The sequence below is a fragment of the Entamoeba invadens genome, assembly GCF_000330505.1.
Source record: "Entamoeba invadens IP1 unplaced genomic scaffold scaff_1105074724775, whole genome shotgun sequence".
In the NCBI taxonomy this organism is placed as follows: Eukaryota; Evosea; order Mastigamoebida; family Endamoebidae; genus Entamoeba; species Entamoeba invadens.
In genome coordinates, this window is record NW_004443536.1 from 59,385 (window position 1) to 72,516 (window position 13,132).

The following is a 13,132-nucleotide window of genomic DNA, read 5'->3' on the forward strand; positions in this document are numbered from 1 at the left end:
ATAATAGAAAGGACACCATATACACAGGAGGACGTCCTTTATAGCGGGAGGACGTCCCTAAACCACAAAGGACGTCCTTCGGCCTATATTCCCGTCCTTCATCCCCATGTCCGTTTTTTCTCTTAAGAAGTTTAAAAATGTTATAATAATGAAATCAATAATATTTTAAAAATAATTTGTATGATAAAATAGTATAATTATACTTAATTAATAGTTATTTTTTTTATTATATAAATAATATATTAATTATAATTTGTAATATATAAAAATTCTATTTATAAAACAACCCAATTATTTAAAATAATGACAAAAACAAAAAGTAGTTTATATTTTTAAATAGTTTTTTAATGATTTAAATATATTTTAATTAATTGTTAATAGTAAAATAAATTTACAATATAAAATTTGTCACCTATCAAAAATAAAAATAACAAATTACAAATAGCAATTTTTAATGATTCGATAAAAATCTTTAAAAATATGGTTATTTGTCGACCAAACAAATGTCAGAAATTGTTAACAAAAATGCGAAAAAAAATAAAAACGATATTGTGACGTGTTTTTTTCGCGTCAATTTTATTATAAAATGAAATAAGGCATATATATTATTTGGTAAAAAGTATGTTACAATAAAATTTATAATTGGTACAATTGGTTTGAAAATGCCTTTAAAACAAGTTAAATCCAACAACAATTGATAGAAAGGGCAAAAAATGGATTCTATAACCATGTTTGCAAATTAACAATGTAAAACGATCACTCTCGAAGTTTTTTATATGACGAACTCAAAGTGGATTTGGTCTTAACGTTTCCACCATTTCGACAATCCGCAATAGAACCTCCGAAAACGTTCGGTATTGTTTAAAAGGAGCCATTGACACAACTTGTCATAACACACATGTCTAAACAAGACGTTCAAACAAGACTTCTTCACCCAGAAAAGTCCCATATTGCTCACTCTCATGTACTCCCGATCTTCCAGACCTCGACTTTCTGTTTCGACTCGACACAACAAGGTGCCGATCTCTTTATGGGAAAGGGTGAAGGCCATATCTATTCCAGACTTGGTAATCCAAGTGTCGAACTTTTTGAAAATATGATGGCTGAATTGGAAGGAGCTGCTGGATCTGCTGCATTTTCGTTTGTTAATAGTGTTTATTCTAAAAAGGAATTTAACTCATGAATAGATGTGGTATGGGTGCTGTTAATTCATCAACTTTGGCATTTTTACAAAAGGGAGACCATTTAATTGCTGGAGACACTTTATACGGATGCACCGTATCACTCTTCGAACATTGGCTTCCAAGGTTTGGCATAGAAGTCGACTTGGTTGACACTTCAGATTTGGAAAAGGTCAAGAAAGCGTGGAAAAGCAACACCAAGATGGTCTACTTGGAATCACCAGCAAACCCAACTAATAAGGTATCTGACGTCATTGCTATTGCACAACTCTGTAAGGAGAATAAGGCCAGACTCGTCATAGATGCCACTTTCTCATCACCATACTTCTTCCATCCACTTCAACTTGGCGCAGACATCGTATTGCATAGCGCAAGTAAGTACATTAATGGTCATGGCGATGTCATTGCTGGCGTCACTTCGACCAAGACTAAAGAAGATATAATGACTATTAAGGCGTACAGAAAAGACGCGGGAAGCTTGATGTCACCATTCGACGCTTTCTTGTGCGTGAGAGGATTAAAGACATTGCCTATGAGAATGAAAGCACATTGCGAGAATGGAATGAAAGTAGCGAGATGGTTGGAGACACAAGAAAAGGTGTTGAAAGTTAACCACCCAGGATTGGAGTCCTTTGAAGGTCACAAACTTGCCGCAAAACAGTTAACTGGATATGGAAGCACTTTCTCATTTGAAATGAAAACATTCGAAGCAGCGAAAAAGTTAATGGAACATGTCAAGATATGCACACTTGCAGTCTCTCTAGGGTGTGTTGACACTTTAATTGAACACCCAGCTTCTATGACACACGCTGCAGTCCCAGAGAATATCATGAGAAAACAGGGAATTACTCCAGAAATGGTCAGGATTTCAATTGGTCTTGAAAACCCAGATGACATTATCAACGATCTTAAACAAGCTCTTGCTCAGTGTTAATTGACTCATCTTTTCAGCTTTTTGTTGTTTGTTGCTAAGTAAAATGGATGAAAAAACTCATTTATTAATTATTTACTTCAAAATGAAAGATCAACACATAAAATGAATTAAATTTGATCAATTGGAGTATTAATAAATTGAATATATTGATTACTTATTGATAATCAAACTATATTTTTTATTAAAAATACAAACCAAAACACAAACAAAATGATGAAATTCAAACTATAAAAAATCAAACGAGGATCGAAGACAGATTTTCTGACTCACTAAAACAAAGACCATTTGGCTCACTTTCAAGTATTTCATACTTATTGAGTTGTTCTCGGATCATAGAAAGTCGCAAGTTTTTCTTCGAGCTTGTGTCTAACGAAAAACGTTGTCTTGGCTTCGGCTTATCTGCTTTGCATTTCAAAGAAAGTAATGGCAACTTTTTGTGTTCAACAGCTTCATCTTTCTGTGGTTCTGGTGATACATTTATTGTGGGCTCAATCTTTGTAATTTCCTCGGTTTCCATAGGAGACATCGACTTCTCTGGAGTAGTAGGGAGGTACATTTTTGGCGAAGTCCGACTTGGTTTTGGGGAAGTTGTCAGAAAAAGTTGGATGAAGTCTTTAAACGCAGAGTTTGTGTCGAAAAGGGATGAAGATGATGGGTCGCCCCATATGTCCCAGACGTAGCATTGGTGTGACACATGAAAGTTTCTTGAACAAAAGTCGGGTTCTCGTCCCTTAACTACTTTACTTTCTTTAATTAAGTAAGAATAGGTGACGTCTTCGTTTGGAATAAGTTTTGATGTGTATGTCCAAACATGTCCAGCAGACCATTCCATGATCAACTCTTTTCCATTGAGGCGTATATACATATTTTCCCCATATGTAGTACGGTAGTTTAATGAGAACGTCACGTTCATTACTATCACACCTTTGACTTTTTCCGTTCCTTTTATCGCCAATAACAACCGTTTCCATTTGCCACTTTTTTAGACCACTAATGGAGTTTTAATCCCAATCACCCGGTGTTTTCTGGGCATTCCCTCCAATTTTCCTGTGATTAAAATAAATTTCGTGAGAATCAATTTAGACAGACATTTCTTATCTTATTTCACATGTCTAACTATTGCAATTGTATAAATAACAATCAAACACCATTTTTTTATTTTTTAAATTATAAATAAATTAGTTGTCCATTAGAAACCCAAAATAAATGAAACTCTGTATCTTTTTAATGATTTGTTTATTATAATAATAAGGTATTGTTTATATTTCTATTGGTTTAACAACAAATCAGGTAAAATTCCCGATTTTTTGATTAAATTTACAAAATGGCACTCTGCCTTTGTGTAAAAATTATAAAAATATTTTTTAATTAACAGAAACCATTTTAATACTTTAAAAAAAACAATTTTTGGAGTTTTTAATCATGGAATTGTTAATTATAAAATGGTTGAAATTAATTAGAAATTATCTATAAAGTCTTACATAAGGCTAAGTTGAGCCTAAGGCAGAGTAAAATATTTATATTGTTATTCAGAATTTTTTAAATATTTAGTTTATTGGTTTTCAATCATCTGACAATCAGGGCTTTTTGATCAGCTGAATCAGCACCCTATTTTCTTTTTTAGGAGATGTTATCCGTACAATATAGATGGAATTGATTATTACCAAATTGATATCAGAGCCTGTTTAAAACAAACAATAACAAGCAAAAATAATTATTTACTCTTCAATAACTCGAAATTTTAATTTTAATTTTATATGTTGAATTTTGTTGTTTGTTGTTGATATTATAATTGAATAATACATTGAAAATAATATATATATAGAATTTAGACCAAAAATTGTGTTTTTTTTAATAATAAATAAAATTATTTCAATTAGAATTGAAAAAATATGATAAAATATAGTAATATCTTATCATCCAATTGTATAAACACAAAAGCGTAATGGAATGACTTAAACTTCGGCTACTCTTTTGACAACCTTTTTCTTTCTGACAACAGGCTCCTTCTTCATTACGGAGACATCTCCCAAAGCGTCGACCTTTCCACCCGCCTTTCTTGCGGCAGCCATTTCCGCCTTCTTCTTCTTTTCCGCCTCTTTCTTTGCTTCCTTCTCAGCAGCTTCCTTCATCTTTCTGTTCTGTTCGACGGCGTCCCTCCACGCCTTCATGAACGCAGCAATTGGCTTAAAGAACTCTTCTGGTGCTTGTGGCTTCTTTGTATCTTCGACAAAGAATCCCAAAACTTTGACATACTTTTCGTTCATTGTAGTGAAAAATTCCTTCAAACTGTCCAAGTCAGACTGGGAAGCAAGCAAAAACGCCTTCATGACTGGGAGGAACTCACAGTCGGGCTCTTCAGGAACCTTTTCAACTGACTTCTCGATAGTTTTGAAGAGTGATGTCAAAGCACCAATTTCACCTTCAAATTGTGCGCCAGGAACTTTTGCGGCGAGTTCGATTGCACTCATCTCCTCTTCCCATCCCAACACTTCGTCTTTGAATTGCGTCTCAACGGTCTCGGCAATGAAAGCAAGTAATGTTCTCTTGTTGTCACTTGTCTTTGTTTCGGACAACTTCCCCAATGTGTTGAACTTGAAACCGTGGCACTTCGCACGTGCAGTTCCGTGGTTCAAGTAATTCCCAATCAACAAAACAAGTTCCATCAATTTCAAAAACTTTTTGCTGTTCATGATTTGGTCACATGCGTCGTCTACTTTCTTCATGTCAGGACGAATCTCAGACAACTTGACTGGAAACTCCAATTTTGAAGCAAACGCATCCAACTTTACACTAATTTGCTTGATTTGGCAAAGAGCGTAAGCAAATTGTTCAGCAACACCAATATTGGATTCGTCACCATTGTGCTCCTTGTAGTACGCAAAGACAGGTTCCATCTCTTCTGTCGATGGAATTGCTTTAATCAAGTTCCTTATTTGTGCTGGCTCTTCAAAGAGTGTATTATCCAACTTGTTGATACCCATACACACCTCCTTTACTGTCTTCCCTTTAAAGCCTTTCAATGTAATCGTCAACGTCTGATTCTGTTTTGCGTCCAATATACACACAGGACCTTGCTTCTTTGGTTCTTTCGATGTCTCCGTTTTGACCTTTTCTATTACCTTGAAGGAGTTCTCCATCAACTCAAAGTCAATTGGTATTTTACTCAATGTGTCCATTTTTAAGAAAACAGTCCCATTCAGTTGTCGGTCATTCAACTTCTGCCACTGGAAATTCTTCACTTTCGATTTGGGCTTTGGAAGGGTCATGACAAAGGAATTCGGCTTTTGGGCTCCACCCATCATTCCCGGCATACCCATCCCTGGAGGGGGCATCATCCCTGGCATTCCCATTCCGGGTGGTGGCATCATTCCCGGGGGCATCATCATACCTGGAGGGGCAAGTCCTCCCGGAGGTGGTAACATTCCTATTAATTAGAATCCTATGAAGCCCAATGTATAGCATATATGATGTTTTACATATATAGATGTAATTTAAAAACAAACCTGGTGGCATCATACCTCCCGGGGGTGCCATTCCTGGAGGTGGCATCATTCCACCTGGTGGAGCGAGTCCTATTTGTTATATCATTGTATTTAAAAAAATAACACAAACCTGGCGGCGGTAACATTCCTGGTGGCATGAGTCCACCTGGCGGAGCTAGACCTGGTGGTGGCATCATTCCTCCTGGTGGCGCAAGACCTATTTGTTATTGATCCAATAGAATATAAATAGTACTTTAAAACTACTATTGTGATGAAATACAAACCTGGAGGTGGCATCATTCCACCTGGTGGAGCAAGTCCCGGTGGTGGTAACATTCCCGGTGGCGCGAGACCGCCTGGTGGAGCTAAGCCTGGTGGAGGGAGCATTCCTCCCGGTGGTTCAAGTCCTTAATGTTAATTTCAATTTTGTGAAACATATAATATTTGTCATCAAATAGAATGCAAAAATACAAACCTGGTGGCGGTAACATTCCTGGTGGCGCAAGTCCCGGTGGTGGGGCGAGTCCTCCTGGTGGTTCAAGTCCTGGTGGTGGTGCAAGACCACCCGGTGGTGCCAATCCTGGAGGTGGTGCAAGAGTTCCTGGTGGTGGTAACACTTCCTGTTTTTTGGCGACTGAAGCGTTAGAAGCTGGTAAGGCAGTATTTACTTTTCCAATTGAAACAACATTTTTACTTGCGTTTTCAAGGTCTTTCTGGTACTTTGCAAGATCATCTTGGAACCCTTTCAATTTAGCTTTTGCACCATTGAGTGCTTCTTCTAATATTTTCGACTGTCCATTTGCTTGTCTTTTACTCTCCTCGAGTTTAGAGACATCCTTGTTACGCGTGTTGAGTCGGTCCTTTGCAGCCTCGAGTTTGTTTTTGTACATCTCACTTTTCTCTCTGACTTTAGTAAGGTCCGCGTCCATTACAATCGACTTTGCGGGGATCGTAGCCTTCTCGAACAACTCCCTTAACTTGACCTTTTTACCACAAAGATCAAATGTATCGTCATATGGTTCAAACCCTTCGACTTTTTTACACTCAAGTTCGTAAAACATAACCATTCTACTGACACATTCCAAAGTCATCCACTTTGAAAGTGTTATAGAAGACGAATCTGATGTTGATAACAATGCAGCCTCTTTCAGAAGTTCTTTAAAACAACTTTCTAAGCCTAAGTCTTTCAACATATCATACGCATTTTTAAAAGTGTCATCGTCTTTCACAAGGTCGTTTGCTTCATCATCTTTTTTGTTGAAATAATCGATAATGGCATTCATACGCGTTTCATCCTTTTCAAGTACGCCAACAGCGTTATCATAAGAGTCCATCACAGGGTCATCTGTCTCTCCAAATTCATCGGAAACTTTTGCCTCAAATTTCGTGAGTCCAAGGCAAACAAGTTCGTTTTGCAAGTCGACTCGAAGATAAAAGTTTGTAATGTTTTTCATAATTGTCTCGATGAGTGTCATTGTTGCCTTGAGGAGGTCTTGGTTGTCCGTTTCAAACAAATTCATTAGCCATTCAAATCTGATTCGATTCTTTCTTTTGTTCTTCAGCTCTGTGGACGCTCGAATAATGTTTCTCACATCAACCTTAGCTGGAAGGGTTGGGTTCTCTTTAGGATTTCCAGCAGCTTTTATGAGAATGTTATTCACTAAAAAGACTCGGTCTTGTGGGGTGACGGTCTTGAACCACATGATACACAAGATGTATTGGATATAATCCAAGTTCACAACAATCTCCTTGATAACATTCTCTGATGGCATTAACTTCTTGAGGATGACAAATATGAACTTCTCAAATTCGGGTATTTCAGTTGGTTTGAAGGTCGAGCCGAGAATAAACCGTGAGACCATTTTGAAAAAAGCATCTACACCTTTGTTTGAGATGAATTGGTCCAAAAATGCGTTGGTGCATGTTCTCATAGTGATGGAGACATCTTGTACATCCTTAAGTGTAAATGATGAGTTTAATAACTTTGAAATGATACCGCTTGGTGTTGCATCTTCTCTCTTCATATTTTTAGAGCTTGACTTGTTCATATGAGAAAATATCAAAGCGTCTACTTGTGGCTTTTTCAGAATACCAATTTTGACTTTGGTCTCCGTTTCAATTTCTTTGATAATTGCTTCTCTCTCTTCGGGAGAAAGTTTTTCGACTGCATCTATTTTTTCATCAGAATTGGAATTTGTGTTGTTTTGTGCTTGAACACTTGGAGATGTGGGGCTCTTTGGTTTTTCTACACATTTCTTCTTTTTCAGTTTTTCTTCACATTTTTTGGCATGGACGACGAGGCCACAGTTCACACAACGTACAGCGGAGTCCTTTGGTTTCAACGCTTTTTGACATTCCGCGCACGTCGTGTTCGCCGGAACTAGTTTCAACGGTTCAAAATTGTGCGACATGAATATCCGAGTTTTCTAAAATCTCTAATTTGGGATTATTCTATTTATTACACTTGTATTATGTCTGTATTTTCCCGTTGTTCACGGTTATTCTTTCCTTTCCCATTTTTATTTATTATTTTTCAACTTGAATTATCAAGTTTATTGAGATGTTTGAGTTGTAGTTGGTTTTATATAACTAAAAAAAGTTATTGTGATAGTTTTGATCTGTAAAAAAAAGTATTGTTTGTCAATTATTATTTATTTTTTAATAATTTATTTATAGTTTTATGTATAATTTATAGTTTATTTTTATTGTTTTTGTGAGATTAATTTAATCATTAAATGACATTTATTCCATATACATTTTTGCCGATTTGATATGAAAAATAAAACCGAGCTTTGCAAAAGAAAGTTTGGACTTATTAATTCTATAACAATACAAAATTGTCTGAATGGAAATAATTAAAAAATGTTTTTAAGTTTACCAAAGTAATTAATAAATATTAATAAAGGTGACTATCGTTATTCTTTCGACATAAATGATTATCGTAAATTACAAGTAAAAAGAAAGGATGGACACGGGACAAAGTACTGGAAAATAAGCAAAAGGATGTTTTTGTTGTTTGAGGATGCCCTCCCGCTATTAAAGACGTCCTCCTGTGTATAAGGATATCCTTTCTATTATTTTCGTGTTCAAAGGCATGAAAAACCGATAAAGTATTATTACAAAAATATTAATTTTATTGTAATCAACTCTGTCAAACTTAAACATTACACAAGTTTGTTACTTTGTCTGTTGATTTTTCCATTTATTGTAATTTGGTACCTTTTCTTTTAACCCTTTCAGCATACTTGGGACTGCGCTTTTTGACATGGAATTAACGATCCATTTGGGTATTGAACCACCAACGTTTGAACATCCGACACAATAAACAACAACTTTATCATTTTCCTTCCGAACCAAATAACCAGATAATCCAACAGTTCCTCGAACATACCCATTTTGTACAGGGTACTTGTTATCATCAACAGACTCGTAACGACAAATTCGTTCTTCAACGCCTTCGTTAAACAGCGTGGCAATTTCACAATCAAAAACAAACTCCCGGTTTGTCACAACAGGAACCTTGACTAGCATTTGTATGACTTTAATATTCTCGGGTTTTGTGTCAACGACGTTCCACTCAATGACTAATGGGTCCCACTCTTTGTGAAAATCGGGGTCTATGATAGAATTGAAGACGTCTTCAATAGGGAGGTCTTTGAAGTCATTTGATACAACTTTAACGGCTATAACTGAGTCTGTGGCATTGATACTTTGATATTCCTTTTGAACACCATCGCTCATACATTCTATCCAGTTCGTTTCACTTAAACACATGTCTCGAAATTTATGAAGAGCATCACTCGTCGTTTGTTCCATTATTTCAGTAATATTACTCTTCTAAGTTTTTTTTAATAATATTGCTAATCGAATAATTGTTTATAAGTTATTATTAATTATATCTTATTTGTTTTGATAGTAATAATAAAATGATGTTGTTTTATTGTGTAAAACATTTGAAAAAATAATACAATGAAAACCTCAAAATGAACTTTTTAAGATTAATAATCCGTTTTTGTCAAAAGAGGAAATGGGAACATATGAAGTGTTACTATTAAAAAACAACCCAAAATATAGTTGGGAAAGAAAAAAAATGACAAAAAGAATTATAGTTCTTGTAAAAAGAAAATTAAAACTGTAATACTTAAATGAATTTGCACTTAACAATTGTGTGTGGGGTAAATCTCGAGATAGGAGATATCTATACTTCTGATCCATATGTTGTTTTTTCTGTGAACAAACAAACATATAAAACGAATACCATAAAATCGACATTAGACCCAGTCTGGAACAAATCGTTTGACTTTCAGGTGACTCCGGGCACTTCAATTGAATTTCGAATCTTTGATTACAACACAATTGGTTCTGACGACTTCCTCGGTAATTGTTTTTGGTATGTTCCTCAGATGCGCACTTCAGAGAAGCGAAAAGAAATTTTGAAAGTGAAAGAGAAGGGATTTTTTTATTTTGATGTTGATTGTGTTTCTGGACAAAACGTGGCGCCCAACAATGTTATAACAAGAGAAGATAAAATGTTGTTGGAACTTAATTTTGAGGAGATTTATGGATTTGCAGAAAGTTTCTTCAAGAAATACAATAAATACACCACAAAAAACATCACTTTTACTGTAGGTGTATCGACTCCACTCACCCCCAAACAATATTTAATTTCTAAAAGTGGTAACGACAAATCGGATTTAACTAAAACGTCATTTGATCAAGCACTTAGGGTGGAAGCAAGGGTCGGAGATCAAATAACATTCGAACTTTGCTCGAAAGTGGGAAGAGACAAACTCGATGTGTTGGGGTGTTCAACGTTTACTGTGCCTGACTTGTTACCGAATGAAGCGTTTGAAGTTAGCACTGCGGTTGAAGAGAGTGGGATGATACGAATGATTATGACGTGTTTGCGGAGTGTTTATCAGAACATGGATGTGCAATTAATACCAAAAGTACCCAATTTTCAAGGAAATTTTAACATCATCATTGAAAAACTCGAGAAAGTCATAATGAAAGGATACTTTTATTGCGTTGTCGAAATTAAAGATTTGGTTTACAAAACAGCATATTTACAACCAATCAATGGGACTGTCACGTGGAACCAATTCGGCATTGCAGAATTTGAAGATGGAGATCTTTGCCGATGCTCTATCTTCGAAAAGAATCCACAACTGGTCACCCGAAAAGGTGACAAAAAGGGAGAATCCAAAGTGCGACTTAATGCGATGGAATGTACTGGAATGGCTGTTGTACCAATCGAGGACTTTGGTGAACTCACACTGCGATTTGAAAGAAATAGAAGCGTTAATGATGAGTATTACCAAATATGTGACCAAACAGTTAATAATTCGGGACTCATTGAAAATGTGACAGAAATAGAAATTCAACAACCAACAGTCGATGAGGGGGTCGATGATAATGTAAACATTAATCAACTCAATGGAGAAACTTTTGAGCAAATTGACATAGAACCAAATGATAAATTTACGAAAGTTGAGGACGCATACAAAAAGGAGGTCGAGCAAGAAGAAATGATTAAAAGTATCAAAGAAACTGAAATAAAGGAAATCACAAGGAAACTACAGACTTTGGATAATAAAGATTTGTTAGTTGTATCTGCAGCTCAACAACAAAATGTAACACCTCCACAAATTGAACCAAAAAATGAGTGTGTTATGTACGATTTTACACATGAAGAACCACCTCAACAAGAACAACAAGAACATGAAAAATATCAGGAACTTGTCCCTCCAATACTTCCACCACCAAGAAAAACACAACAAAATACAACAATTTTAACAGAAGAAAACACACAACAAACATTACAAAGTGTAACAAATTTAGATGGCACTAAAGACGACACCATTGAAAGTAATTTGGCACCTGTTCTCCCATCGAAACCAAAAAGATTATCACAAAATAAAAATATACATCCATTAAATAATGACGAAATTGATCAAACAAAGGAAAAACCAACTGAACTAACACAACAAATCACACAAATAGACGAAACCCCAAAAATTAACATAAATGTTGATGAGTTGGAATGTAAACTAGAAGATGTTGTCCCTGTTCTTCCACCAAAACCAAGAAGATTATCGCAAAACAAAGGAAAAACAATACCAAAAATGGAAGAAGAAGTGTCAAAAGTGGAAAAACAAGACGAAGAAAAACATGATCCAATCGTCACACCTATCACTTTAAAAGACGACCAAAAGGAAATTTCACAAAAGGAAAAACAAATAGAAGCACTTCCACTGGTACAACAACATGAGGAATCGATACAAAAAGAATTACCAAAACAGGAAAATAATAGTTCACCTAATGTCACAACACAACAACAAGCACTCCAAATAAATGTCACAACAAAGACTGAACCAACTGTGTCTAAGGAAACAGAACACAAACAACACGACGTTAAACCAGTAAACTTAAGACCTAAAGAACAACGAAAACCAGTGAGCACACCAGCACACCCTCAAACTCAGCAAAGAAAAACAGTCAAGAGCACAATAATTGAACCTTCTTTGAAGCAAGAAACAAATGCGAAAATGACATTCTCACAGACAATACAAAAAGAAGAGAAAAGTTGTGAAAGTCCAAAAGGCAAACACAGAGTTGTTCCAACTGCCCAGACATCTCAACAACAAGAAAACGTGGAATTGTTATCTTTTAAAGACAGATTTGTGATGTTCGAGAAATTGACGAAAGATACGGACAGCAAACAAGTGAAGACATCAAATGCTAACGACATGTCACAAAAGATGGTTGCAGTCTCAAAGGTTGCAACTCAGTCGGCAACACTTTTACAACAACAAACAGCAAAAACTACACCACTTCCATCAAATACAACAGAACAAAAGAAAAAGACACCACCCCAACTGCCAAAAAGAAAAGCACCACCTCCTTTGCCACAAAGAGGTTCGAAACCGTCAGGTGGAAAGGTGGGACCAAGTGGACAGAAGAGAAGGCCACCTCCCAAAGATATTTCAATGAAAGACTTCAAATAACTGAGTGTTTGGGTTTGTTCGATTTGAATGTGTTTGTTCAAAATTATACACAAACAGAAGAAGGCACATTTGTTTTGACATGTTCGCCACGACAAAACACAAGGAAGAGTAATTTCTCTTATTATTAACAAGCATTTGTGGTCTAAGGGCAGAATTCCACCCTTCCAAGGTGGAGATCCGGGTTCGAGTCCCGGCAAATGCACTTTTTATAAAAATAAAACTTTTACAACCCACTTGCATTGTCACTGTGTTAAGAGTCGATAACCCCTTTCTCACCAAAGTAGAGCACAACCCACCGCACACCATCATTGAAGCGCATCTTGTCGTCAAAACCGAGCATATCAAAATGACTTTCTACATCACAACACGAGTGGAGAACTAGCAACGGGTTTGTGAGCAATACGTTTTCGTACTTTGGTTGGAGAGTTCCAACAAGAGACTATCAGAGATGTGTTGTGTGAACGGCGCATCCTCATATCGCAACACAATGCTGGTGAGATCCACAGTGATGTCGACTTTGAAAAA

The 13,132-nt window shown here is 36.1% G+C and overlaps 5 protein-coding genes across 5 annotated transcripts; 2 read left to right on the forward strand and 3 right to left on the reverse strand.

The window, feature by feature from the left end:
* Positions 1-898: 898 nt before the first annotated feature.
* Positions 899-2,115, forward strand: EIN_397190 (methionine gamma-lyase, putative; the record flags this gene model as incomplete). The annotated part of the gene is made up of 2 exons (XM_004258572.1): positions 899-1,140; positions 1,188-2,115. The coding sequence occupies 2 exons, from the start codon at positions 899-901 to the stop codon at positions 2,113-2,115; spliced, it is 1,170 nt and encodes a 389-aa protein (XP_004258620.1).
* A 235-nt stretch (positions 2,116-2,350) lies between these two features.
* On the reverse strand, positions 2,351-3,028 carry EIN_397200 (hypothetical protein; the record flags this gene model as incomplete). Its single annotated transcript, XM_004258573.1, has 1 exon — positions 2,351-3,028. The coding sequence occupies one exon, from the start codon at positions 3,026-3,028 to the stop codon at positions 2,351-2,353; it is 678 nt and encodes a 225-aa protein (XP_004258621.1).
* A 1,042-nt stretch (positions 3,029-4,070) lies between these two features.
* EIN_397210 (formin 2,3 and collagen domain containing protein, putative) lies at positions 4,071-8,011 on the reverse strand (the record flags this gene model as incomplete). The annotated part of the gene is made up of 5 exons (XM_004258574.1): positions 4,071-5,542; positions 5,622-5,690; positions 5,731-5,817; positions 5,885-5,965; positions 6,076-8,011. The coding sequence occupies 5 exons, from the start codon at positions 8,009-8,011 to the stop codon at positions 4,071-4,073; spliced, it is 3,645 nt and encodes a 1,214-aa protein (XP_004258622.1).
* A 766-nt stretch (positions 8,012-8,777) lies between these two features.
* Positions 8,778-9,416, reverse strand: EIN_397220 (hypothetical protein; the record flags this gene model as incomplete). Its single annotated transcript, XM_004258575.1, has 1 exon — positions 8,778-9,416. The coding sequence occupies one exon, from the start codon at positions 9,414-9,416 to the stop codon at positions 8,778-8,780; it is 639 nt and encodes a 212-aa protein (XP_004258623.1).
* A 329-nt stretch (positions 9,417-9,745) lies between these two features.
* Positions 9,746-12,607, forward strand: EIN_397230 (hypothetical protein; the record flags this gene model as incomplete). The annotated part of the gene is made up of 1 exon (XM_004258576.1): positions 9,746-12,607. One exon carries the CDS (start codon positions 9,746-9,748, stop codon positions 12,605-12,607), a length of 2,862 nt encoding a protein of 953 aa, XP_004258624.1.
* Positions 12,608-13,132: the final 525 nt, after the last annotated feature.